The sequence below is a fragment of the Malus domestica genome, chromosome 03, assembly GCF_042453785.1.
Source record: "Malus domestica chromosome 03, GDT2T_hap1".
Classification (NCBI taxonomy): Eukaryota; Viridiplantae; Streptophyta; class Magnoliopsida; order Rosales; family Rosaceae; genus Malus; species Malus domestica.
Window position 1 is genome coordinate 18,437,047 of NC_091663.1, and position 26,064 is coordinate 18,463,110.

Here is a 26,064-nt window from a genome sequence, read left to right on the forward strand (position 1 = left end):
AGAAAAAAAATGTTTTTTTTCCCCAGTTGCTGCGGGGAGAGTTAACATGGCCCAAAAAAGGCACAGGTGGTCCAAGAAAGCATCCCAACCGCTGCTGGGTGTGCTCGCTGGAGAAGAAAGTCGTAGCTATCAGTTCTGTTGACGGTGTCTTAGTCAAAAGTCATTGGGGGTGAGTGCGTGAGTTGATGGTTCATCGAAGAACCATTATAGGTTGGCGGAGGGGCATCCTTGATGGCAATGAACGATGGACGCTGTGGAATCAAAACGATATTTCGAAAAGAATCCGGTGAGATTTCGAAGAAATCTCGACCATATCCTCCATCAACGATAACTGCAAGTCATCAGAGTTAGTCTAAACTACACCAACTCGGTGGTCGTGGCGGTGGTGCACAGGTCTGAGCCCCAAAGGAACAAGGACAACACCATGGGTGTGTCGTTCTGGGTTCGACGGAAGGTTGTAGGCCCTCTGATCGGATGATATTTATATATATTTTTACTTCGAATTCGCTCGTCTTTTCTTAGTTAGTTCCTTATATTTTTGAGCTATTTACGTTATTTTTATGTTTATAGGATTTGTTATGCAAAGAAAATAAAAATAGCACAAATGAGTTTTAAATAATAAACAGAAAGAATATTGGTTTTATTTTTGGATTGGGTTTTATTTTGGTTTATTTTGGTTTATTTTATATGCATTGAATTGATTGTTTCATAGAATATTGGTTTTGGATTTGTTACTTGAATTTGTTCTTAATTCCCAACTGCTACTAATTTAGAGTTCATGATACAAATTAGTTTTGTATTATTTTGTCAAGGAAGAATCCAAGGACAGCAAGCTGCCTTTGCAGCTGGAGGAAAGCAAGTCAGCGACAAAGGGATCCAAGGAAATCAGAAGAATTAGGGGACAGCAACTGGCAAAGCAGAGGAAATGGAGGAGTCCACACTGGGGACGGAAAAAGAATCCAAAGAAGGGGAGAGAGACTGGCAGATCAGAAAAGAAGGCGCGGGGAATAAAGAAAAAAAAGATAGCTGCCTTTGGCAGCTGGCGGGACGGAAAGGCAACGTCATTTGAAAAGCTAAAAAGGAGTCTGCCAGAGAGAAAAAAAAAATAGAGGAAGGCAGGTACGGGACAGAAGGGGGGGTCTTGGAGCGGGGTGGACAGAGGGGCTGCCCTTTGGGCAGCTCGCAGACACGGCAGGAGCGAGAAAGGCAGAGGCTGCCCTTTGGCAGCAGAAGAAACTTGAGAGACAGGAGAGTCCACAGAGACGGAAGAGGTGCTGCCATTTGGCAGCTTGAGGAAGAGAAATAGAGCACCGAGGGCAGAAAATGGCAGCGCACGGACGAACAGACAGTTCTCTCCTCTCGGTTAAATCTTTCCAACTTATGTTTTACTTTCGGTTTAATCTTTTCAAACTCCTATTTTATTTTTGTTTTAATAATGTGTAATTAATTTTATTTTGGCTAGAGGTTAATTCGAAACCATGAATATATCTGTAATATGAATTGATTACCTTCGGTTGTGATTTCATAAGTTGTGATTTCAATTTACTTATCCGTTCGTATAAAAACTGATTTGTGTATGTTGGTTGAGAGTGCACGCTTAATTTACATGCATGAATTTGATGCTAGAATATAAGTGAATTTCACCTAATCGTTATGAACTTATTTTCACAAGTAGTAAAGGTTGCTAGTCACAATCATGTTAAGTAAATTCTTGGCAAGAGTATCATGCTTTTCATAGTTACGAATGCCTCGTCAATGCTTATAGTTTTCACAAAGTTTAATGATCTTTGATTGTATCACTATTGTGCTTTTCACGTAGGGGACTTTTGAAGAATGTTTTGAATTGTTGTATGCGTTTTTCCGTCCAATTCAATAACTTAAGGAAAACTTGAAGATTAAAAAAGTGCTGTTCACGGTTAATCTGGAGTATTGAGATTCAAAATTTATTGAAAGAACAACTGAAAATCAATTTAGGTTGCATATGTGTCATGTGTGGAGAAGAACCCTCTAGCTAGTCCGTCATTTATCATTTTACCTTAATTTTATGTTTTTATCAATTCTGTAATTTAATTAAGTTTAATTTACTTTTCATCAAAACCAAACACCCATCCATTATTAAATTATATTATTTAGTTAGTTTTCTTTATTGTTAGTCTTTTAATTCAATTTCCGTCCATTTCAGTTCCTAGTGTCTAATTTGATTGTTTTCGTTATTTTGAGTCATTCTAAGTGTGTTTCGAGTTATTAGAGTTTTTAGCCTAGTTTTGTGTCCTTGAATCTTGTTTAATATTTTTAAATTAATTTAGAATAGATTAGCAATCCCTCCTAATCCCCGGCCTAGAACGATACCCTACTTACATCTATACTACAATTGTCAAAAAGAGGGTTTAATTTGTGTGTCAAGTAATTTTACACATCAAATTTTGGCGCCGTTGCCGGGGATTAGCAACTTTGCTAATCCTTTTATTTTTGTTTTTGTTTATGTTTATATTGGTGTTTGTGTATTTTACTTTTGATATTTGATTTATTTTTCTTTCTTTGATTTCAGGTTCAAATGGAGCCGAGGGAAATTTAAAGGAAAGATGCGTCCGGCTAAAGACGTTAAATCAAGCGCTTCTTGGGAGGCAACCCAAGCATTCAACGAAGGGAGACTTTGGAATCACTAACCCAATCAGCTTTGCATTCTTCCACCCTTATCTTTACTGCTTTCATTTTGTTTTGTTTAGTTAGTTGTGTTATTTGGTTGATTTCTGTGAGTTTGTGTTATTTAGTTTAAGTGTGGGGGAAGATTAACCAAAGTCTCTTTACATTAATTTACATTTAAAAAGAAAAAAAAAAAAAAAAAAGATAAAATTTAAAATTAATGAAAAAAAAAAATACATAAAAAAAAAAAAAAGTACAAATATTTTACAATAATGTAAACTAATAGTATTCATTGGTCGGGTGGTGCTTCAGTAGTAGGCGGGGCTTCAGTAGTCGGCGGGGCCACAGAAGGAGGAGGCGGCAGAGGTTGATCAGTTGGAGCTTCACTACGCGGTGCCGCTCCAGAAGACGAAGGCAGATGCGGTTGGAACAAACCCACAAACCTCCGATGATCAAGTAAAATTTGACCATCGGTGTCCTGCATCTGGTCAATCTTTCTCTTCATGGTTGTGGCATAGTTGTGTGCAAGCTTGTGCAATTGTTTATTTTCATGCTTGAGTCCTCTAATCTCCTCTTTGAGACTCTGTATTTCAGCCACCAACGATTCAACGTGACGGGTTCGAGCAAATAGGCGTTGGGCCATGTTGGATACAGAACCGGCGCACTGCACGCTAAGAGCCAGAGACTCCTTAACCGCCAATTCATCAGACCGCCTAGCGAGCAGTCTGTTATCTCTAGGGGTGACAAGGTTCCGGGCCACCACCGCAGCAGTCATGTCATTTTTCATCATCGAATCCCCCACGGTAAGAGGACCGGTAGGGGATATGAAGGATGGCCGCCATATGTTGTCTGGTGAAGGCGTAGCTGCCTCTTCACCAATGTTCAAGTCAAAACGACGATCAGAAGGGCCAGACATTTTTCAGAGGTGGTGTTGAGAAAGAAGAGATCGGACAGGTTAAGATTTCGGAAGTGCAAGAAGAGAGTGTTTACTGGAGGGATAAGTGTGTTGTGGAGCAAGATTAACGCCTCTATAAAAAGGAAGAAATCAAAGAGGCGCTCCTCAGAAATCGATGAAGCGTCCTCTCGCAAATCGAAGAGGCGGGGCTCCTTTCTCAAAAGCCGGATTCTTTTCTGAAAAGAGGCGTTTCATTTCTTAAAGGATGGGCTTGCTCAGAAACCACGAACCGAACCCCGGATTTCAAAAGATCAATTTGTCCAGACGTGTCGTCACTTGTCACACGCAAATTGCTTTGCGAAATTCTCGGGCAGTTTGTCGAAGCACCAATGCAGAAATCGAAGAGGGAAATTCAACAGTCAAAGACACGCTAGCTTTCTCAAAAGCTGGGCTTCAACCCACGGGCAAATCTTCTTTTCCAGATTTATCCGCACGTGTCACATGCTACCTCTACAATCGACGATGCTCAGAGCTCGAAGCGCCGATTCCAGATATCAATGAGGAATCTGCTTTGCGGAAATTACGGGCAGCTTTGTCAGAAAGCGCGTAATGTGTACTATTCATCCATCCACCGGCTGCCGACAATGAGTGAGAGAATAGTTCCGGTTGTGAAGAAAAGCCCTATAAGTTTCTACCTTCGCCTTCCACAGCAAAAGCACACTCTCTCAGCACACCCTCTCAACACTTCTTCATCTCCGAAAATGCATTCCCAAAGAATCCTCCTAAGTTACTCTGTGTTCCTCATTCCTTGGGATACTCCTGCGAACAACCCATTCAAAGCAAAAGTATTTCATATCATGAAGGTTGAAAGCAAGAGTATCTCATATCATGCTTTCTCCCTGTCCTTTCTCCAGCCAGCACTTGCTCTCGAGTACTCATCATCTTGTGTTTCCTCTTCGTCTCTTACGTATAAGGGAAGTGAAGATGATACCTCGAAGCATGTGGAGACAACGTGCTGATTCATCCTCAACTAAGGACAAGGAGAAAGAGAGCAAGAGGTGGGCACTTGGAAAGATTGAAGAAAGAAACAGACCAACACCTCTCCCTCGTGCCTGCCCGCCATGCAGAGGAAACAAGCAGAGAAGAATGCAGCTTGCACAATCATCCCAGCGGAAGGAGTCTGAGATGAAGAACTAGAGAAGCTGCCACATCTGCTTGGAGAACAAATAAGGAATTGAGCCTGCACAATCAACTCGAGAGCAGAAGGAATCTGAGTTGAAGAACTCAAGAAACTTCAACAACATCGCCAAAGAGCAAAGCTTCGCCGTATAATATCATCAAATCATCACTTGCAAGTAAAAAGCTAAGTGTCACCCTGTTCAAGAGGAAAGCTGTGGAAAGTCAACAAGCACGACCAATGATTACTTATTAGTTTTATTCATTATCTTTTATCGTAATTTTCAATTTTTCGTTTGCAATTTTTTTTAATTAATTTTCTTGCGTTACTTAACTGAATTATTTCTTTTCTTTGCAGGAACTTTTGGTTCTTTCCACCCTTGAAGTTGATTGCAGAATTTTAGCTTGGGGGTCATCGCTTGATTTTACTGCAAATTAGGGAAGTTTTCAGTCCACTTGTTTTATTTTGTTTCTTATTATTTATTTTATTTTATTTTTTTATTTGCATTATAGTGTTTTCTGACATTGGGGACAATGTCAAGTTTAAGTGTGGGGGTAGAAATCTCTAGAATTTCATTTGTTTCTGTGTTGTTAGTTTTTGTTTTCTTTAAAAAAAAAAAAAAAAAAAAATAATCGGAAAATTTAAAAATCCAAAAAAATATTGTCTTGTTTCCCTTATTGTTTTGAATTAGATTTTTGTTAGTTTCCCGACCCAATGATATAATTGGATCAAATTTGAACCATGATCATCAAGAACTTAGTTAACATGTGTTTTGTGAAATTCCTAATTCTCTTGTTAGTTTTGTACATGTTTGACCATCTTTGAAAAACCAAATGCACATAGCCTTGTTGATGTGAAACTAAAGTATGAATTAAAGCTTCATATGTGAATTTAGTGACCATATATAATTCCTATGTGAGTTTTTGAGCCTATTGAAAGTGTGTGCATTTTTCATACACTCCTATTCTTTCATGTGTGATGAACTTATGTGAGATACATCTCTAGAACTTGCGTAACGATCTTTCGAAATGTTTGTCATTGATTGCATGAACTTGGAAATGATAGAGGCATTAGGTTTACCACTATGGCCCAAATAACCATGTTTCCCAAAGAAAAATGATATCATTAGATTGCTAATTTGAGCCATGTATGTTGAGCCTTTTATTTCTTATCACCAGATATGTCTACCCTTATACCTGAAACATTTTTCCTTACCCTTTCCAAGCAAGCTAGTGAGCAATGTGAGATTGTTTTATGAGAAACGTTTGTGAAGTACTGTGAAGATGTTTAGCAAAAGATTAAGTGTGGGGGTATTTCATGTTTGTATTAAAAAAAAAAAAAAAAAAAAAAAGAGAGAAAAGAAAAAGAAAAAGAAAGATTGTATACGAAGAAAAAAAAAAAAAAAAGGAAGAAAATAAAAAGAAAATAAAAAGTTTTTTTTAAAAGTTTCAGTTTAAGGGTATGGTTGGAGGTGCTAGAAGAATCGCTGGAAAAATTGAGTTCTTATAAATCTAAACAAAAGAATTGCTTGCAATATAGCTTGGAACTTGTGTTTTCCTATTCTTTCATTTCAATAACCCTATCCCTAAGCCTCATTACATCCAATAAAAGTCCTCTTGATTTAAGTTTTGCAATTATGACTGTGGAGAAGTGATCTTTATGCAAGCTTATGGTAGAAATTTCACATTTGTTTCTTTGAGCGAAACACATTAAAACTAAACACATATGTGATTGAGTGTATATCCCGTGAGAAGGTTGCTAGTTTGCATATGATGTTTTTAAAAACAAAAACTTGAAATTGCATTAGCATGGCTATCTCACACACTACACTTCAAGTATGATTCAAAGATTACTGCTAATATTTGAATAAGGAAGATGAACTTGGATTAGTTCCTTGATGCTAGCTATGGTTCTTGATGATTTGTTTTCTTAAATGAATTTCTATGAGGGTCACATAGGGGGAAGCTAATGTTTTTCTTGTTATTTCTTGTTCTTGTTTTCTTTGTTTTGCTCGAGGACTAGCAAAAGTTAAGTGTGGGGGTATTTGATCGGATGATATTTATATATATTTTTACTTCGAATTCGCTCGTCTTTTCTTAGTTAGTTCCTTATATTTTTGAGCTATTTACGTTATTTTTATGTTTATAGGATTTGTTATGCAAAGAAAATAAAAATAGCACAAATGAGTTTTAAATAATAAACAGAAAGAATATTGGTTTTATTTTTGGATTGGGTTTTATTTTGGTTTATTTTGGTTTATTTTATATGCATTGAATTGATTGTTTCATAGAATATTGGTTTTGGATTTGTTACTTGAATTTGTTCTTAATTCCCAACTGCTACTAATTTAGAGTTTATGATACAAATTAGTTTTGTATTATTTTGTCAAGGAAGAATCCAAGGACAGCAAGCTGCCTTTGCAGCTGGAGGAAAGCAAGTCAGCGACAAAGGGATCCAAGGAAATCAGAAGAATTAGGGGACAGCAACTGGCAAAGCAGAGGAAATGGAGGAGTCCACACTGGGGACGGAAAAAGAATCCAAAGAAGGGGAGAGAGACTGGCAGATCAGAAAAGAAGGCGCGGGGAATAAAGAAAAAAAAGATAGCTGCCTTTGGCAGCTGGCGGGACGGAAAGGCAGCGTCATTTGAAAAGCTAAAAAGGAGTCTGCCAGAGAGAAAAAAAAAAAAAATAGAGGAAGGCAGGTACGGGACAGAAGGGGGGGTCTTGGAGCGGGGTGGACAGAGGGGCTGCCCTTTGGGCAGCTCGCAGACACGGCAGGAGCGAGAAAGGCAGAGGCTGCCCTTTGGCAGCAGAAGAAACTTGAGAGACAGGAGAGTCCACAGAGACGGAAGAGGTGCTGCCATTTGGCAGCTTGAGGAAGAGAAATAGAGCACCGAGGGCAGAAAATGGCAGCGCACGGACGAACAGACAGTTCTCTCCTCTCGGTTAAATCTTTCCAACTTATGTTTTACTTTCGGTTTAATCTTTTCAAACTCCTATTTTATTTTTGTTTTAATAATGTGTAATTAATTTTATTTTGGCTAGAGGTTAATTCGAAACCATGAATATATCTGTAATATGAATTGATTACCTTCGGTTGTGATTTCATAAGTTGTGATTTCAATTTACTTATCCGTTCGTATAAAAACTGATTTGTGTATGTTGGTTGAGAGTGCACGCTTAATTTACATGCATGAATTTGATGCTAGAATATAAGTGAATTTCACCTAATCGTTATGAACTTATTTTCACAAGTAGTAAAGGTTGCTAGTCACAATCACGTTAAGTAAATTCTTGGCAAGAGTATCATGCTTTTCATAGTTACGAATGCCTCGTCAATGCTTATAGTTTTCACAAAGTTTAATGATCTTTGATTGTATCACTATTGTGCTTTTCACGTAGGGGACTTTTGAAGAATGTTTTGAATTGTTGTATGCGTTTTTCCGTCCAATTCAATAACTTAAGGAAAACTTGAAGATTAAAAAAGTGCTGTTCACGGTTAATCTGGAGTATTGAGATTCAAAATTTATTGAAAGAACAACTGAAAATCAATTTAGGTTGCATATGTGTCATGTGTGGAGAAGAACCCTCTAGCTAGTCCGTCATTTATCATTTTACCTTAATTTTATGTTTTTATCAATTCTGTAATTTAATTAAGTTTAATTTACTTTTCATCAAAACCAAACACCCATCCATTATTAAATTATATTATTTAGTTAGTTTTCTTTATTGTTAGTCTTTTAATTCAATTTCCGTCCATTTCAGTTCCTAGTGTCTAATTTGATTGTTTTCGTTATTTTGAGTCATTCTAAGTGTGTTTCGAGTTATTAGAGTTTTTAGCCTAGTTTTGTGTCCTTGAATCTTGTTTAATATTTTTAAATTAATTTAGAATAGATTAGCAATCCCTCCTAATCCCCGGCCTAGAACGATACCCTACTTACATCTATACTACAATTGTCAAAAAGAGGGTTTAATTTGTGTGTCAAGTAATTTTACACATCACCCTCTTGGCTCACGACTCGAGGCTTGGCATAGGGGAGCTCAGCGGCTTGGTGCCACGGCTTGGTGGAGTTCCAACAAACCCTAGCTTTTTTTATTTATTTTTATATATTTATTTATTTAAATTCAATTGCATATAATAATTCATAGTAATATCACAATATCAATTCACATAATTCAAGAAGATTCTGAATATAATGCATACACAATTTATGTATAATCTAAAATTCAAAAAACATAAAGTTGGGTCATGCATTATGGTGAATGTTCATGCTATCAGGGCTGAAAAAATATCGAGATAAAAACTGTTGCTTTATTCTTGTAACAATTACAACATTCAAATCATAAACTATGAAAATACAAAACCCAAAAGGATTCACTAACTACTAGACCTAGGCTCTTGATACCACTTGAAGGAAATTTTGTGAAAAACATGTTCATTTGAGCAACATCTATGGCATGCAATTAACATTTAAAGGTGGAATCATGCTTGTATGCACTCAAAACAAAACATTACCCATGAAATTCAAAGCCTAGTAGTTATATGAACCAAGACTCAACTTAAGAACAAAGTGAATTGAGAAATTTTATACCTTTGTTGATTCCTCTTTGCATAAGCAAAGGCTAATCACCCAAGGAAGGGCCTTCATTCCTTGCTTCTTAGCTCCATGGATTTCTTGGATGAGGATGGTTGAAAGGATTCTCGGAGTTTCCAAAGTTGAGAACCTCTAAGTCTCCACACCAAGGTAAGACTTGAAGAAAAGATGAGTGACCTAGAGGAAGTAAGATTGCTAGCTAAAATCCTCTAGGGTGGCCGGCCTCTTAGAGAGAAAAAGGAGCTTGTGTTCTCATCTTTTCTCCAAAAGAAACCCTAAGGATGAAATGGCTATAAAGTTGCCTTTATACCACCTCACAATGGAGTGGCAAACTTACAATTAAGCCAAGTTCACTACCCCTCTCTATATGGCCGGCCATTAAGGGTTCATTGGGCTTTCAAGCCCTTTGTGGTTTCAAGTTGTCATACAACTTGAGTTAATGGGCTTGACATTCAAATCCCATTGGGCCTTGCGGCCCAAAACTAACCCGAGGTCTATAATCGTTTGATTATGTCTCCCATGTTTATAGACTATGTCTCCCATATACATTATATCGTTATAGAATGTTTAAAATCATAACTTTAACGAAGAAGTATTCTTTTCATTTCCAGAATTAATATATCATATATGTATATATTCAAATTTAGGAACATGATCGACTCCCACTAATCTTTTGTAAACCTAATAAACAAAAGATTCATTTACATCTTTATAAGAAATCAAAACTATTTGATCTTTCTCTCATAAGATGCTTATAGCTCCCACTAGCTTGCTAAGATTCATGATGGATGGATCTCTACAACTTATATGTCTTGTGATTCATAGTTTTAGACATATATTATCAAGACTATCTTAATAATGGTTTCGGAAACCCATATTATATCCAAACATTGAATCACCATTTAGTTGTAGCTAGCAATCTTTGAATTAATTGAAACCAAGACTACATCAATGATGGTTTCTTCCAAGTCAACCAATCTCTTTGATTACAGTCACCTTAAGCTACCAATTAGCTATCAAAGGTTTCACTATTTCGAGTCCAATGGTACTTTACCATTTCCTTGAGTATATGTCGTATGTACACTCAATGTAGTCATAAGGATTTTCATTCTTATTTCTTTCGAATTAAGAGGTGTAACTCTATGACATAGTCATAAAGTTCAAACCATTCAACTGAGACGGTTTATAAATCCTTCTCGACTACCTTGGAGCTTGTGGTGTAAGAACTAGGTTGTTATATTTGTTGATTATCTTGTCTCTCAAAGAACCCATTCTTTGAGTTCTATCTCTCGTTCATTTGCGTTAGGCAAATCATATTGTAGGATTACAATGAACTACCCAACAAAACAACATTTGTTAGTTGGTTTATAGAAGTGATATCCAAAGGTTAATTTAAGGATATCCACAAGATAATTCTCAAACAAATATTGCTTATTAGCACACAACCCTAAATCTTAACAGGATTAAGACTTATCTTTCTTTCCAACTGCATCCTATGGAGTCATGAAAATTTTGGAAGATCTTCTAATTGACATTTATATTGTCTTAGAAGTATATATCCTATATATGGGTAATTGATAACATCCAACAAACTAAATCTTATTCAAGTTCGTTCTTCTCCTGTGGAGAAATCCATTATCTTATGATGCTTCTTTCCTTGATATCTTTCAAGGAAACTGTTCTAAAGTGTTACCTTTCCTTGGATCAAATCTAAGGAGGTAAATACTTTAGACGTCTTACTCATCAACTTATATTCTTGAATTCTTTGAAACCTTTTGAAAAGTATTCGGACTTGTGTTTATTCAAAATAAACGATAGTCCAACCGAGAGCGATCTTCGGTGAATGTTGTACAACATGAGTAGTATTATGTTGTGGACAAGTACCACTAACATCTAAGTGAATTAACCTCAACAACTTTGTGATTCTTTCTTCCTTTCCAAAAGAATAAAGATTCAAACATTTTGCCTCTATACAATTTTAACAAGAAGGCATTGGATCCGGATCTAACGATCCAAAGCATCCATCTATGACCAACTCATAATTTATGTTTTAGAGGTATCACAACTCAGTTAGGATTAGTCACTACCTTGCAACCTTTTGGGTTTTAAGCATCGTTATATTCTAAACAGTTGACACTACCATATCATCTCTACTATAGAGATAATCAATTAGATTACAATAATCTAATCATTCATTAATAAAGAACAATGTTTTGTCAAACAAAACATTCATCCATTTCTCATACGGAATTAAGTTCCTTTATTCAAATTGGAATGTAAAGACAATCTTTGTTTTTCCATTTTCTTTGGTAGTTCATATGAGGAAGTAAGTACTACCTGCTTTCGCAGAGATCTACATTTGATTCACGTTCCGAATGTGAAGTACTTTCTCTCCTCTCATTAATCTTCTACTTCTTATTAGCCACACTTTTACAACGATTGTAAAACATAGTTACTAATATGGAATCAAGCATTCAAGTAGAAGAACCAACTATTTTTAACTATTAAAGAACAATTTACAACACCTTCGAAAGGTGTGTTCTTGACACTTGCAAGACATTTCTTCCAAATACCCCTTCCAATGTCCATCATTTCATAAAGAAAGTTTGTTCCCTTGGAGTTATTTTGCCTTCTTCATTTGACTTCTCCTTTTACTACAATAGTCATGGTCCCTAAACTCCCACTATCTCTCTTGAAACTTATTTCAATTGTGTTATATACATAAAACAATTTGGAGAGCGTGTGGTTATTGTTCACTATATAGTTTACAATAAACTTAGTGAACCATTTGGATAGGGACACAAAAGTGAAGTCCTTGCCTAGTTTCTGTCTCGTGAAGTGGTTTAACACTTCAACACCCAATGATTCAAAATCATCATAAGTCCATGTTGATGGACTATTTTTGTCAACCAACCATTATGTTCTAAACATAATTACAAACTTTCAAGAGTTGTTCAAGGCAACTCTCATTTCTTCATACAACAATTTGTAAGTGAAGAATCATGTCACATAAAGTGTCCATACCCTTGTGCTTACTTCTCAAGTTCCTTGTTCATGTAACAAAGAAACGAGCACTAATGTTTTCGTTAACTAAGGGTTGTTCAAAGCAACTCTTACTTCTTCATACAACAATTTGTAATTGAAGAATTATGACATTAAAAGTGTTGTCCTCTTTATGATAGACTTATCTAACATGGTCTTCCAATGATACATTATCAATAAGAAGATTGCGAGGATGAGATTACTTAGGTACATATACAAGCCATTAAAGACAATCTATGGGATTATAGTACCAAGTCCGGAAACTAAAGCTTTCGGCTTTTTTTTTGTTAAGTTTTGGATAGCGTTTGCAAATATATTGGTAAATAAATACATAACAAATATAAATTGATTGATTTTAAGCCATTTGATCTGGGTCTTTAAATCAAATGGCACCACCCTCTATTTTTGGCAAATTCCATATCCCTCATCGGAATTCGAGAGTTTTGGAGGAAACTCTTAGTAGGGTATGGGAGACTCATCATTACCAAGCCAACCTCACAATGATATGATGTTGGCTAGCATCAATAATAATGAGAGAGTACGCTTACTCATTTGCATCTCTTGCAAGTACCCATCTTATTTGGCCTCTAGAGAATGAAGCCTCACAATGATATGATGTTGGCTCCATTGCACTTAGTTAAGTCATTCCCACCATGCAAGTTCGAGTAGGGGTTCAAGAACAACCTCACAATGATATGATGTTGATCATTCTCGTTGCCTACCTTCATAACATCATGTATGCATATAGAACTCATCATGAGTGTAAGCACGCACTTTGTACTCCCCCATGATAGGGTGAAGTCGGTGTACGAGTCACAAACGATATGAGCCTACCACGGTGGAAGGCCACGAAAGAGTGTTCAAAGCACTCTCACGCTTATTAACTTAATAATGGTTTGGTTGAGGGTTTTAGGTCTCATCACATATAAGCATGCATTTTAATCTTATTAAAACAATTTGGTCCTATTACAACTATTGGTCCATGTGATTGATTTAGTTGTATATGATACTCCCACTATGCTTGTAAAACGGTTTTTAAAGTAAGAGTATATTGTACTACTAACATAAGGTTTGCATTCATTGATGGACTATATAGTTGCCTTAGGGCCTTAGGATGACTATGAACCTTTGATTCGATCCAACATGAGCCTAGTGTTGAATCTCGGTCTAGGGATGGTGATTGATTTTAGTTACGCGTTTAATCACATTAAGGTGTGTTTTCTTATTGGGCATTGGACCCTCTACTCCAATTTCATGCATATCAAATAAAACAAGAAAGGAGTACTTCAAAGTAAAGAAGAGTTTATGCTCTTTTACAACATTTGATCAAAACAAATTACTTTAAAGTAAAGAAGAGCTTATGCTTTTTTACAACATTTGATCATATCAAATTACAACCAAAATCTAATCTACACATTCCCATGGTTCAAACAAATATGAGATGGCCTTTCACATAGCTCAATTATCGTAGGCTTAGGTTCATAATCACCCTTTCTTTAATTAATTAATGCTTTAACTAATTAAACTTGAATGCAACATTTTCATTTGGTTTTTGTTTCCATAGAATTGATTTAAATGGAGCTAAATGAAATGAAAATCCAATTCTCATTTAAAGATACAAAACTATTTTGTTCTCAACTAATTTGGGCCGAAAAACAATAACCTCAACTATTGGGCTATATTGCAAAACACAAACTTTTGAGGTCACTTTGTAAAAACACAAATGTCCACTACTTCATGTAATTACAACTAGAACCCAAAAATTTCATCAAAATACAAAAACTTCATTAAAGGAGCAAAACATTTTGTCCTTTAGTGATTTGGGCCTTTACGTAAAAACGTTAACTTTCGGGTCAAAGTACAAATACACAAAACTATAAAAACTTTATGTAATTGCATAAAAGCCCCAAAAGTACCCTATTTAATAGGGTGACCTGTTTTGGATGAGAGATGGTGTCATAAAACTTTTGAATTTTTCAACAAAAGTGAAAGGTGATGCAGGTTTGAAAAAATGATTTCCATAAAACATGGTTCCTTGAAACAAGGAAAATGTGTAAGTGATTGGTATGATGTTGATTAAAAAATGACAAATCATGTCATACCATTTATTACAATAAAGTCACACCAATCACCATAAACAAAACTTTATAAAAAACATCAAACATTGTGAATCAAAACACCAAACCTTTTTGTTATTGGTTAGAACATAACAAGAACAATGAAGAACATCCATGAAAACCCATAAGAGCTCCATGAACATTTTTCACCCAAAGACACCCCAAAAACTCTCAAACTTAAGGGAAAAAATATATTACCATACTAGGGTACTTAGGGGTTCCTAATGTCACTTTAAAACACTTTTAACAAGACAAACATGAACCAAAAAATCCACCCTTTGGATTTGGCCGAATTTCCCCAAAAACATGGCACCAAATTTTAGCTCCAAAATTCATGCTCATATGAACTACATCTACAACATTTGAGATGGCAAATTTTCTAACAAAATTTACATTCAAAGAAGCAAGAATAAAGCTTGTAACAATTACAACATTCAAATCATAAACTATGAAAATACAAAACCCAAAAGGATTCACCAACTACTAGACCTAGGCTCTTGATACCACTTGAAGGAACTTTTGTGAAAAACATGTTCATTTGAGCAACATCTATGGCATGCAATTAACATTTAAAGGCGGAATCATGCTTGTATGCACTCAAAACAAAACATTACCCATGAAATTCAAAGCCTAGTAGTTATGTGAACCAAGACTCAACTAAAAAACAAAGTGAGTTGAGAAATTTTATACCTTTGTTGATTCCTCTTTGCATAAGCAAAGGCTAATAACCCAAGGAGAGGGCCTTCATTCCTTGCTTCTTAGCTCCATGGATTTCTTGGATGAGGATGGTTGAAAGGATTCTCCAAGTTTCCAAAGTTGAGAACCTCTAAGTCTCCACACCAAGTAGGACTTGAAGAAGAGATGAGTGACCTAGAGGAAGTAAAATGCTAGCTAAAATCCTCTAGGGTGGCCGGCCTCTTAGAGAGAAAATGGAGCTTGTGTTCTCATCTTTTTTCCCAAAAGAAACCTTAAGGATGAAATGGCTATAAAGTTGCCTTTATACCACCTCACAATGGAGTGGCAAACTTGCAATTAAGCCAAGTTCACTACCCCCTCTCTATATGGCCGGTTTTCCCAAGCCTTTGGGCTATTTTGGGCTTCTTGAATTTTGTTTGTTAAGTTGTCATACAACTTAAGCTAATGGGCTTGACGATTCAAAGCCCAATTTGGGCTTTAAGGCCCAAAACTAACTCAAGGTTTAAAACGAACTTATTCGTTTGATTAATTAACATATTAATTAATTCTTGCCATAAACAATTAAACCATTTAGCGAGGTAGTGGACGATCCATTAGGTTCCTTTTAGCGAGGCAGTGGACGATTAGAACTCTTTCAAATCGACTATGAATTGAAACTTACTTTCAATTTGCCCTTTAGTGATTATACACGTTTAGGGCTTCCATAAACCATGAGTGACACCGAGCAGTATGTCATGGTTACCCAAGCTAATCAGAAGAGGTGGAGAACCTATTCAGTTTAGGATTACAATGCAATACAGTCTTTCTCTAATACAATACTCTTGACCACATTGTTTGGTTTGATAGTTTATTCATGTCTACTATCCAATGTGATTCTCTTACTTATATGTTTACCTTGAATGTGATTTGGAACAATTTCCTATATCTCATTCATACTCTGGCCAGAGATTCTTAATCATATCATAGAGTATTCTCCCTCAAACATTTTGAAGGTTAGAGATCCTTTGTTGGTCATTCACTTGCCTCCATGGCTAAGTGGCTTAACCCTAACTATGTCATGAACACCCTCGGATGGAATGACTTTGACATAGTCAAAGATCAAGGACCTAACCACAAGACAACTATGATGCCTCAGGTCAAATGACTACTTTGCATTATCCCAACCATGAGTTCTCATGTGACATAAGTATGAGAACTCCTTGTTAATCGTGTTCAGTGAACTTATTCTCTATTGAGCACCTACGTACTTGTCTTGGTGTCAGTCACACCAATGACTCGAGACCAGTCACTTTTCCTAAGAGAAGACATAGCACGTACTGATCTTAACGGACTGTCTATGCCCAATTGGCAATCCTATGATCAGGAACGTTTAGGATATGTATACGAAAGAGAATGGTCTCATGAATCTAACTTCTTTATATCGCATTCTCCCAATTACATATTCCTTGGACTTATCGTTTAAGCGTATAACATTTACATGAGACGGCTTCAAACAATAATCTTTTCCCTTTTAAATTAAACAATATTAGTTTAACATGTGAAATGTCCGTAAAGTATCATCATATGATTGGTTTTAGGGCGCATATCCAACACGTTTGAGAATCTTGGATTATGTTTCGGAGAGTTGCCATACTAAGAGATTGATAGACAAGCTCATCAAATATCAGGGTAATCTGCGCAGGTCACGTGGCGTTCGACTTGGACCGTTTGCAATGAATTGGACCGGGGGTTTGTTGATTGTGGGCTTTTATGGCCTTCATAGAGAATGTGGCCTATTAGTCTGTTAAGGTTTAACTAACGATATGCGTATTCCATCAAGGACATAGTAGTCATATTTGATAAGTTACATAAGTGGCGTGTTCCCATTAGTAAATGACTTATGTTAAAATATACGACATTTTATTTTCCCATAATAACATTTTGAGATACCTGAAGGCTGGAAATAACTTATGTTCTCAATACATGGCCAATTGGACGTTTCTGGGCATACAGATACAGATTGGGCAAGTTCTATCACTAACACACATTCAACTTCGGGCCATTTCACATTTGTTGAAGGCAATCTAGTTACCTATCAAAGCAACAAACAAAATGTTGTGTCAAATCAATCGTTGAGGAAAATTTTCAAGGGATATCTCATCGTATTTGTGAATTGTTGTGATTACGAAATTTACTTTCAGACTTAAGTTTTAGACCACAAAAAGTTGGATTGTGATAACAAGGATGCAATCGACATTGCTCACAATCTTGTTCAACATGATCGAACTAAATATGTTGAAGTGAATCGACATTTTATCAAAGTGAAATTGGAAGTGGGACTAATTTATGTACCGTTGTTTAAGTTTGAAGATCAACTGGCAGATATTTTTACAAAAGCTATGTCTAGCAAAGTATATCATAGCTCACTCGAGTTGGCCATTGGTCACATCTATGCACCGATTTTTTTTTTTAGGAAAACTAATAAAAATGGCTTTAAAACTTTAAGTTTTAATCAAAATGACAAAAAAAGTATTGTAAGTGAATAGCACTAGGAGTAACTTTTTAGAATAAAAATTGTGAACACGGAAAATTCCTGAAACGAAAGAGACAAGAACAACGTGCACAAACAAATATTTGTATTTGATGATTTTGGGTTACAATCTCTCTCAAATTTGATCCTCTGATTCAATCTCCGTAAGGTGTTGATTTGTGGATGTGCGATTGATCCAAAGGGCCGTTGGGCTTGATCTAAGGATGAACGTTCTTCAAGGGCCGTGGACTTGATCTTGAAGGTGGATTTGAGCAGATCTTCAAAGGGGCTTTTGGGCTTGATCTTTGAAGAACAGTGATGAACGGATATCCAGGGGCTTTTGGGCTTTGATCTTGAAGAACGGTTGGACGTGTGGATTTGTTGATGTTGTTGATCCAAGGGGCCGTCGGGGCTTGATCTTAGAAAAACGATGAACGAAGAATGAAGAACACTTTCTTCAAGGGTCGTCGGGGCTTGATCTTGAATTTGGTGGAAGTTCTTCACGGGGCCGTCGAGGCTTGATCTTGAAGGTGGATGATTGTTGATCCAAGGGGCCGTCGGGGCTTGATCTTGGAAGAATGATGAATGAAGAACGAAGAACACTTTCTTCAAGGGCCGTCGGGGCTTGATCTTGGAAGAATGATGAACGAAGAATGAAGAACGAAGAACGAAGAACGAAGAACACTTTCTTCAAGGGCCGTCGGGGCTTGATCTTGAAGGTGGATGATTGTTGATCGAAAAGGGCTTTCTTGATCTTTCGGGAATTGCTTGAGAGCTTCGGAGTTTCAGAGCTTCAGAGCTTCAAGGTGTAATATGAATTCCTCCCCAAATGAATGAAATTGGCTTCTATTTATAGAATTTTCCAAGGCCTAATTTTGAATATAATATTCCAGATGAAATAAGTCGTTTCTGCCAAGTGTTGACACGTGTCCTGTTTGATGACTTTTCTGATGATTCTCGATTTTTTGTTTAGACACACGCTACGTGTAAAATTTATGTAATACATGAGCGCTGAAACTTTGATTTATCGGTCAACATTTATTTACCGAAATTTCGATGTCTACAAATGCCCCCACTTCAAGGCGCGTCGTATACATGTGCTTGTCATGTGTAGGAGATATGTTTTGAAGTCCCTTATTGTAGATGTCGATCCAAGGGCCGTCGGGGCTTGAACTTGAATTGGGCTGGAAATTTCTTCAAGGGCTGTCAAGGCTTGATCTTGAATTTGTTTTGAATCTGAGGCGAATCAATCTCAGCAGCAAAGGGAGCAGGCTTTGGCGCCACTTTAGCAGCAAATCCACCTTACCACTCTTCATAATAACAAGTCTCTACAAAGGTGAACCGGACTTGGCTCCCAAAGAACGTCCTGGTACAGACTTCGGCACTGGGGGCATGATAAAACCTTTACGCTGAGTAATCTTATCCACAATTGTACTAGCCATTCTCAACATGGAAGACGCCACATGCTCAGATCTAGCAGCCTTACATTTCTTCCCATTGGAAGAAGTCATGTCAATCACATACCTCTTGGTAGTAGGCGGACCCTCATGAGCAGCGAAAGAAGTCTTTGATTTTTTCTCAGCCGGCATCTCTTGAGCAAGCAGAGAAGATCCATTTTCCCACCTTCACTTGCAGCAGGATCCACAACAGTGATTGGACGAGCCAGTGCATCCGCTTTGATCCTATTCCCCTCATCTTTTGGGAACAGCCCACGTTTCTCCTGACGAAAAGAGTTAAAGTAGCCAACGTCATTCGTGGTACCTAGCAGGGAAGTTTAACCCAACATTCCAGCAGTTCATGAGGTTCGCAACCTCTTCATTTCTCTCAATCACCAGCCTAGCTCGAGTCATGTCCAAAAGCCTAAAAAGACATGAGCCATGTGACTTGCCTAACACTGCGCCCCAGTGCCACAATCCGAGGTCCCAGCCACACAGGCTGCCCTTGGTTCTAGCCAAGTCGAGCAGCTTAAAACAGTGGTCCCTGCCACAATACCTCATCGGCCCATGCCGAGTCGACTCCTAGCCCATGCCAGCCGACGTGCCGCACCACCCCGACGGCTGCCCCGCGGTAGCACTATCCACGAAGAAGACGAAGAAATCAACAAAAGACGGTCCTTTGCACGGGCAAGATGTAGAAGATTGTTAGAGGAGGGGGAACAAATATCCTCTAAGCTATCTCTCTCTTGTAGGGTAGAATAAATCGCTCTCCAAAGTTGATTTAATAACCCACTTAAGGTGGATTTAAATAGGCTTTGAGAGAAATTTATTTCCCTTTCCTAGAAAGATCTAATTTCCTATTAAAGAGAGAATCTACATCAAAATAAGAAGCAGTCCTAAGTTTCCTAAAGCAAGAAGATCTCTACACCTGCTGCCCTTTTCTGCGAGCAGCCCAACAGGTGTAGGGGCATTTGTGGAGCCAAAAATATTCACAGGGCGACACGTGGATTTTTGGATAAAAATGACAAAAATACCCTTGCAGTACAACGAGGTTCCTACGCGCAAGCAGCGGGCAACCCTCTTTCAACCAAGACAGAAGTGCCCAAAATAGGTAACAATTCAAAGTCCATCTCATCAAATCCTTTCTACAAGGTAATTCCCAAACACATTCCTTTTAAATTATGTTAATTGGCTAATTAATGGGTTTATTGCCTAATTAACCCATTAATTGTCAATTAAACCATCCATTATATCCAAATAACTACAAAATACATCCAATTCAACCCTAAAACACCACATGGCCGGCTATCCCCATTTCAAAACCTAATTCATCACCTTTTCTACCTTTTTCACCATTTCTTCCTTTTTATTACCCAATAAATTCAAAAACCACCAAAACATTCATCTTATGTTTAATAGCCAAATAAATTGGCTAATTAAACCTAATTTAAACCTAAAAACCCTAGCCACCTCCTATCCCTATAAATATACTCCCATTCTCACCAAAAAGCTAATTTCCAACACTTTGGCAAAAATCCCAAAATTCTCTAAACACTCTTTCTCTCTAAATTCTAACTTTGGCATCGGAGGTTCTTCGGCCAAAGCCCCCCCTCATTCATCGTGGGCGCGTGAGGCTCTTGGCCTTAACCTAAGGTGTTAATTGTTTTGTAGGTGCAAAATCGTCCAAGATTGAGGAGGAAGAAATTTGCATCCACAATACTCATCATCAAACTTGAATGGCACATCCTTTTGTAGAAGTCGACAAAGGGTTGGGAAATCTTTAAAAAATCTTTGATGAATCGCCTATAGAATCATGCATGTCCAAGAAAAGAACGAACCTCTCTCACCGAAGTGGGAGAGGGAAAGTAGCGTACAAGATCTATTTTTTATTTATCAACCTCAATTCCCTTTGCCGAAACTATGTGACCTAAAACTATGCCTTGTTTAACCATAAAGTGACATTTTCCCAATTTAAAACAAGGTTAGTTTCGATGTATCGTTTCAATATTAAAGTAAGATTATCTAGACAACCATCAAACGAATCACCAAAGACACTAAAATCATCCACGAATACTTCAATGATCTTCTCAATAAAATCTGAAAAGATACTTACCATACATCTTTGAAACGTGGCTGGTGCATTACATAAACCGAATGGCATTCGACGATAAGCAAAAGTACCAAATGGACAAGTAAAAGTAGTCTTTTCTTGATCATCTGGAGCTATAACAATCTGATTGTATCCCGAATAACCATCAACAAAGCAATAAAAAGAATGACCAACTAACCTTTCAAGCATTTGATCTATGAACGGCAAAGGGAAGTGATCTTTCCTTGTGGTGGCGTTGAGCTTCCTATAGTCAATGCAAACTCTCCAACCTGTTTGGATACGAGTGGGCACAAGTTCATTCTCTGCATTCTTCACCATTGTGACTCCGGATTTCTTTGAACAACTTGAACCACGGCTATCCAAAATCGGGTAGATGACTCCATAATCAAAAAGCTTGATAATCTCATTTTTCACAACTTCCATCATTGGAGGGTTGAGTCAACGTTGAGCCTCTCGAGTTCGTTTAGCCCCCTCCTCTAGAAGTATGTGATGCATGCAAGTTGTAAGGATAATTCCCTTAATGTCAACCAAAGTTCATCCAATGGCTGTTTTGTGCTCTTTCAACACCCAAATCAGTTTCTCCTCCTCCATTGTATTAAGTGATGAAGAGACAATGATAGGCAACGTCTCTTTTTCTCCCAAAAGACATACTTTAATGATTCGGCAATGGTTTAAGCTCAAGAATGGGTACCTGAATCACAGAAGGTAACAACTTGTTAGTAGAAACGGGAATTGGAATTGGGCTTGGAGGCTTACCAACATGTTTTGCAATGACTCAAGGGCAGCAACCATCCCAGCATTTGTTGCAGGGATAGGCTCGACCAGATTGGATTTAAGCCTAATTCCTTATGCAATAGCTGTTTCAAGGGCATCCTCATTCAAGGAATCAAGATAATCCTGCGCCAAAGCATCAAATACATCAATAGAGAAACAAGAATGATCATCTTTAGGATACCTTATAGTTTCAGAAATATTAAAATCAATAATCTCGCCATCAAATTCCATTGTTAATGTCCCTTTGAACACATCTATCTTGGTGCGGGCTGTTTTCACGAATGGTCTTCCAAGGAGGATCGACAAAGGTGTAGAATGGGCCGAATCTTCCATCTCAAGCACAGAAATCCGCTGAAAATACTAAGTCGTTAACCTGCACCAAAACATCTTCCAAAACCCCTTTTGGATATGCATTAGAACGATCGGCTAATTGAATTATAACATCATCATTTTTAAGCTCTCCTAAGTTCATAGATGCATAAATAGAGTATGGCATGACATTAATGGAAGCACCTAAATCCAACATGGCATGTTCAAACTTGGTATTTCCAATAACACAAGGGATTGTAAAACTACCTGGATCTTTGCATTTAGGTGGTAGTTTTCTTTGCAAAACAGCAGAGACATTTTCACTTACCTGAACCACTTCTTTATTCGAAATCCTCCTCCTTGTTGTACAAAGCTCTTTTAAAAACTTAGCATACCTTGGAACTTGCTTTATTGCATCAAGGAGTGGGATATTAACTTGTACCTTCCTGAAAGTCTCTAAGATGTCTTTTTCATTCTCTTCCTTCTTAGATTGCATAAACCTGCGAGGGAAAGGCACATTTGGTGGAATTAGGTTAGAATGGGTTGAATTTGGAACAACCTTACCTGAAAGTGACGGTTTAGAAGCCTTGGGAAGCTGCGGCAAAGTTTGTTCCACCCTTGTCATGGCTTTGTCCACTTCATTTTCCTCAAGCAGGAACTTGTCGCCCTCTTTTTGACTTGATATGGACGTGTTTGGCTTGGTTCCAATCTTTTTACCACTTCTCAAAGTGATAGCCTTGGTAGTTTCAAAACCTCATTTTGGATTGACAATGGTTGAGCTAGGTGGTTTGCCATCTTCTCAAAACTACCCCATGAACTCCACCATCTGCACAATTTACTTCTTCACTTCACTTATCTCCTTGTCTTGATTTTGTTTGCCCTGCGTTAATGAAGTTAGTAATTGAAAAAGTTTATCATTATCTAAGGACGAACCTGAGTTTGATTGGGTAGATTGTGTTGGAAGTTGTGGTGGTATGAATGGCCTTTGATAGAGCCCGGGAGGTGGCTGTCTATATCCTTCTTGTTGTTGAGGTTGTTGAGGCTCCCTTCACTTGAAGTTTGGGTGATCTCTCCATCCCGGATTATAGCTATTACAGTATAGATCATTCCGTGGCTGATTTTGGCCTTAATAGCCCATGGCATTGGCACTTTCCCATCCTCTATTCTCTATTAATTGAAGGCATGGATCATTGAGATGTCCGTGCATAGAGCACACACCACAAACTGCCGCACCTTGCACTTTGGTTCCATCAACAACTTGTGACACAAGAACAGTGAGATTAGCCAATTGGGATTGAATTTTAGAAATTGCACTTACCTCATTCACTTGTTGTTGATGTCGTGGGGGATCTCTTCCTTCAACTCATTCATATTGTTGTGCATTCAAGGCTCGATTTTCAATTAAGATCTTTGCAGCAACTGGAGTCTTGTCAACCAAAGCACCTCCCATTGAAGCATCAAGCATTTGTCTCTCTATTGGAAGAAGTCCTTCGTAGAAGTATTGAATTAAAAGCTCCTCCTTCATTTGGTGTTGTGGGCAAGATGCAACTAACGTCTTGAAACACTCATAATATGCTGGAAACGATTCTCCTTGGTTTTGTCGAATGCCACTAATCTTCTTCCTCAAAAGAATTACTCTTAAAGTTGGGAAGAATTTCTCTAAGAACGATATCTTCATGCTTTCCCAAGAAGTGACGATTCCAAGTGCTAATTCATAGCCCCAATCTTTAGCCTTGTCCATAAGAGAGAATAGAAAGGCTTTCATCTTCAAAATATTCTTATCCACGTTGATGGGTGTCATACTTGAGCATACTACTACAAATTCCTTCAAATGCTTGTTTGGATCTTCCATGGACAACCCATGGTATTTGGGAAATATGATGCAGCAAGCTTAACTTCAACTCAAACTCATCGGTCTTGCCTTGGGCTGCTATGGGGTATTGAATGCAAAGAGGCACGGCATTGTCCAATCCCGAGGCTGAAAGTTCTTTGATTGTTCGATTGTCCATAGCCATGGCTAGTTCCTCCTCTTCCTCTTCTTCCTCTTCAATTTCAGATTCAAAGCTAGAACTAAGTGGATTAGGTTCTGGCTACTTCCTCTTTCTTCTCAAAGTTCGTTCAAAATCGTCGTCAAACTCCAAGATATGTGCAATAAAAGGTTGAGAACTTCGAGTCATAAACTAGTACCTAAAACAAAGAAAACAAAACAAAACAAAATCAGAAACACAAGAAAAATCAAAATAGAAACAAAAGGAAAAGGAAAAACACACGGCAATAGCTAGGGGAAGATTAGCAATTTTGCTAATCCCCAGCAACGGCGCCAAAATTTGATGTGAAATATTCTAACACTCAAATTAAAACCCTATGATTGTAGTATATGAAAGTAGGGATCGTTTTAAGCCGGGGATTAGAAGAGATGCTAATCTACACAAATTGAACTCTAAAACATTAAACTAGACTCAAAAACACAAAACTAGACTCTTATGACTTAAAATTGACTCAAACTACTCAAAACATCACAAAACAAACTAACTAACCTCAAAACAAACTCTAGGGAGTTATTTGGACGAATTTAAGACTAGTAAGACTCAAAACACTAAATTGGACAGATTTGAACATGTTTCTAACTAATCTAACACACTTAATTAAAAAGGGGATTGATTTGGACGAAATTTAACTAAACTAAACAGATTGCAAAACAAAGTAAATTAGGTGATTTGAATGGTGAAAAACTAGCCAGAGGATCCTTCTCCACACATGAAACATATGCATACAAATTGATTTCCAGTATTGTTTCTTACAACCATGAATGACAATGCCCCAAATTAATTGTGAATGCACTGATTCTTTAATTCATCCTATTCAGTGGCGGAAAATTGAGAAAGACATGTGAAAAGTAAAAATAAATGTATGAATAGCACAACCATCTCTGAAAAAAGATTCCAAACTTCGGTGTCGAGTAGTCGCGGTACTGTTATTATTGGGAGTGAAAGTGGCCAAATTGGCCGAAAATTAACTTTCAGATTTTCCTAAGTTCATTGAATTGAATGAACAACGCATCGCAAATTGATTTCCAGTATTGTTTCTTTCAACCATGAATGACAATGTGCCAAATTAATTGTGAATGCATTGATTAACTTTCAGATTTTCCTAAGTTCATTGAATTGAATAGACAACGCATCGCAACCAAATTATTCTTCTCAAGTTCCCTATATGAACAGCATGATAGAGATACATATCAAAGATCATTAAGTTCTATGAAAATCATAAGCATTGACAAGGCATTCGTAACTATGAACTGCATGATACTCTTGCCAAGAATTTACTTAACACAATTGTGACTAGCAATCTCCACTACTTCTAATTATAAGTTTATAACGATTAGGTGAAATTCCCTTATAATTTAGCATCAAATCCCTGCATGCAAACTAAGTATGCATCCTTAATAAACACACAAGAATAAGTTCTCAATAACGCAGATAAGTAAATCACATTCATGTTTTATGAAACAATAACTAAAGGTAATCAATTCATATTAAACATATGTCCATGGCTTCGAATTCACCTCTAACTAAAAAGGAATTAGTTCCTCATGTTCATAATAATTGAAAAGCAAAGTAAAATAAACATGGAAACGAAACAAGAGAAGAAAGAACTCTGAAAATCTCCAATGCTTGCAGGTGACTTGCGGCACAACCCTTGGATTGTGGCACGGCAAAAATCTCCTCTTCTCCTTTCCTTCCTTGTTGTAGCACTTGGTGA

General features: G+C 37.3%; 1 protein-coding gene across 1 annotated transcript; it reads left to right on the plus strand.

The window, feature by feature from the left end:
- The first annotated feature begins 244 nt into the window (after nucleotides 1-244).
- Nucleotides 245-7,603, plus strand: LOC139194700 (uncharacterized). Its single transcript, XM_070819603.1, has 3 exons — nucleotides 245-286; nucleotides 813-1,055; nucleotides 7,106-7,603. Exons 1-3 carry the CDS (start codon nucleotides 245-247, stop codon nucleotides 7,601-7,603), a joined length of 783 nt encoding a protein of 260 aa, XP_070675704.1.
- Nucleotides 7,604-26,064: the final 18,461 nt, after the last annotated feature.

Bases quoted from the DNA above. Each gene is read 5' to 3' on its own strand.
- LOC139194700 (XM_070819603.1), top strand. From the start codon at position 245: ATGGACGCTGTGGAATCAAAACGATATTTCGAAAAGAATCCG. The intron at 287-812 runs GTGAGATTTCGA...TATTTTGTCAAG, and splicing joins GATATTTCGAAAAGAATCCG to GAAGAATCCAAGGACAGCAA. The intron at 1,056-7,105 runs GCAACGTCATTT...TATTTTGTCAAG, and splicing joins GCAGCTGGCGGGACGGAAAG to GAAGAATCCAAGGACAGCAA.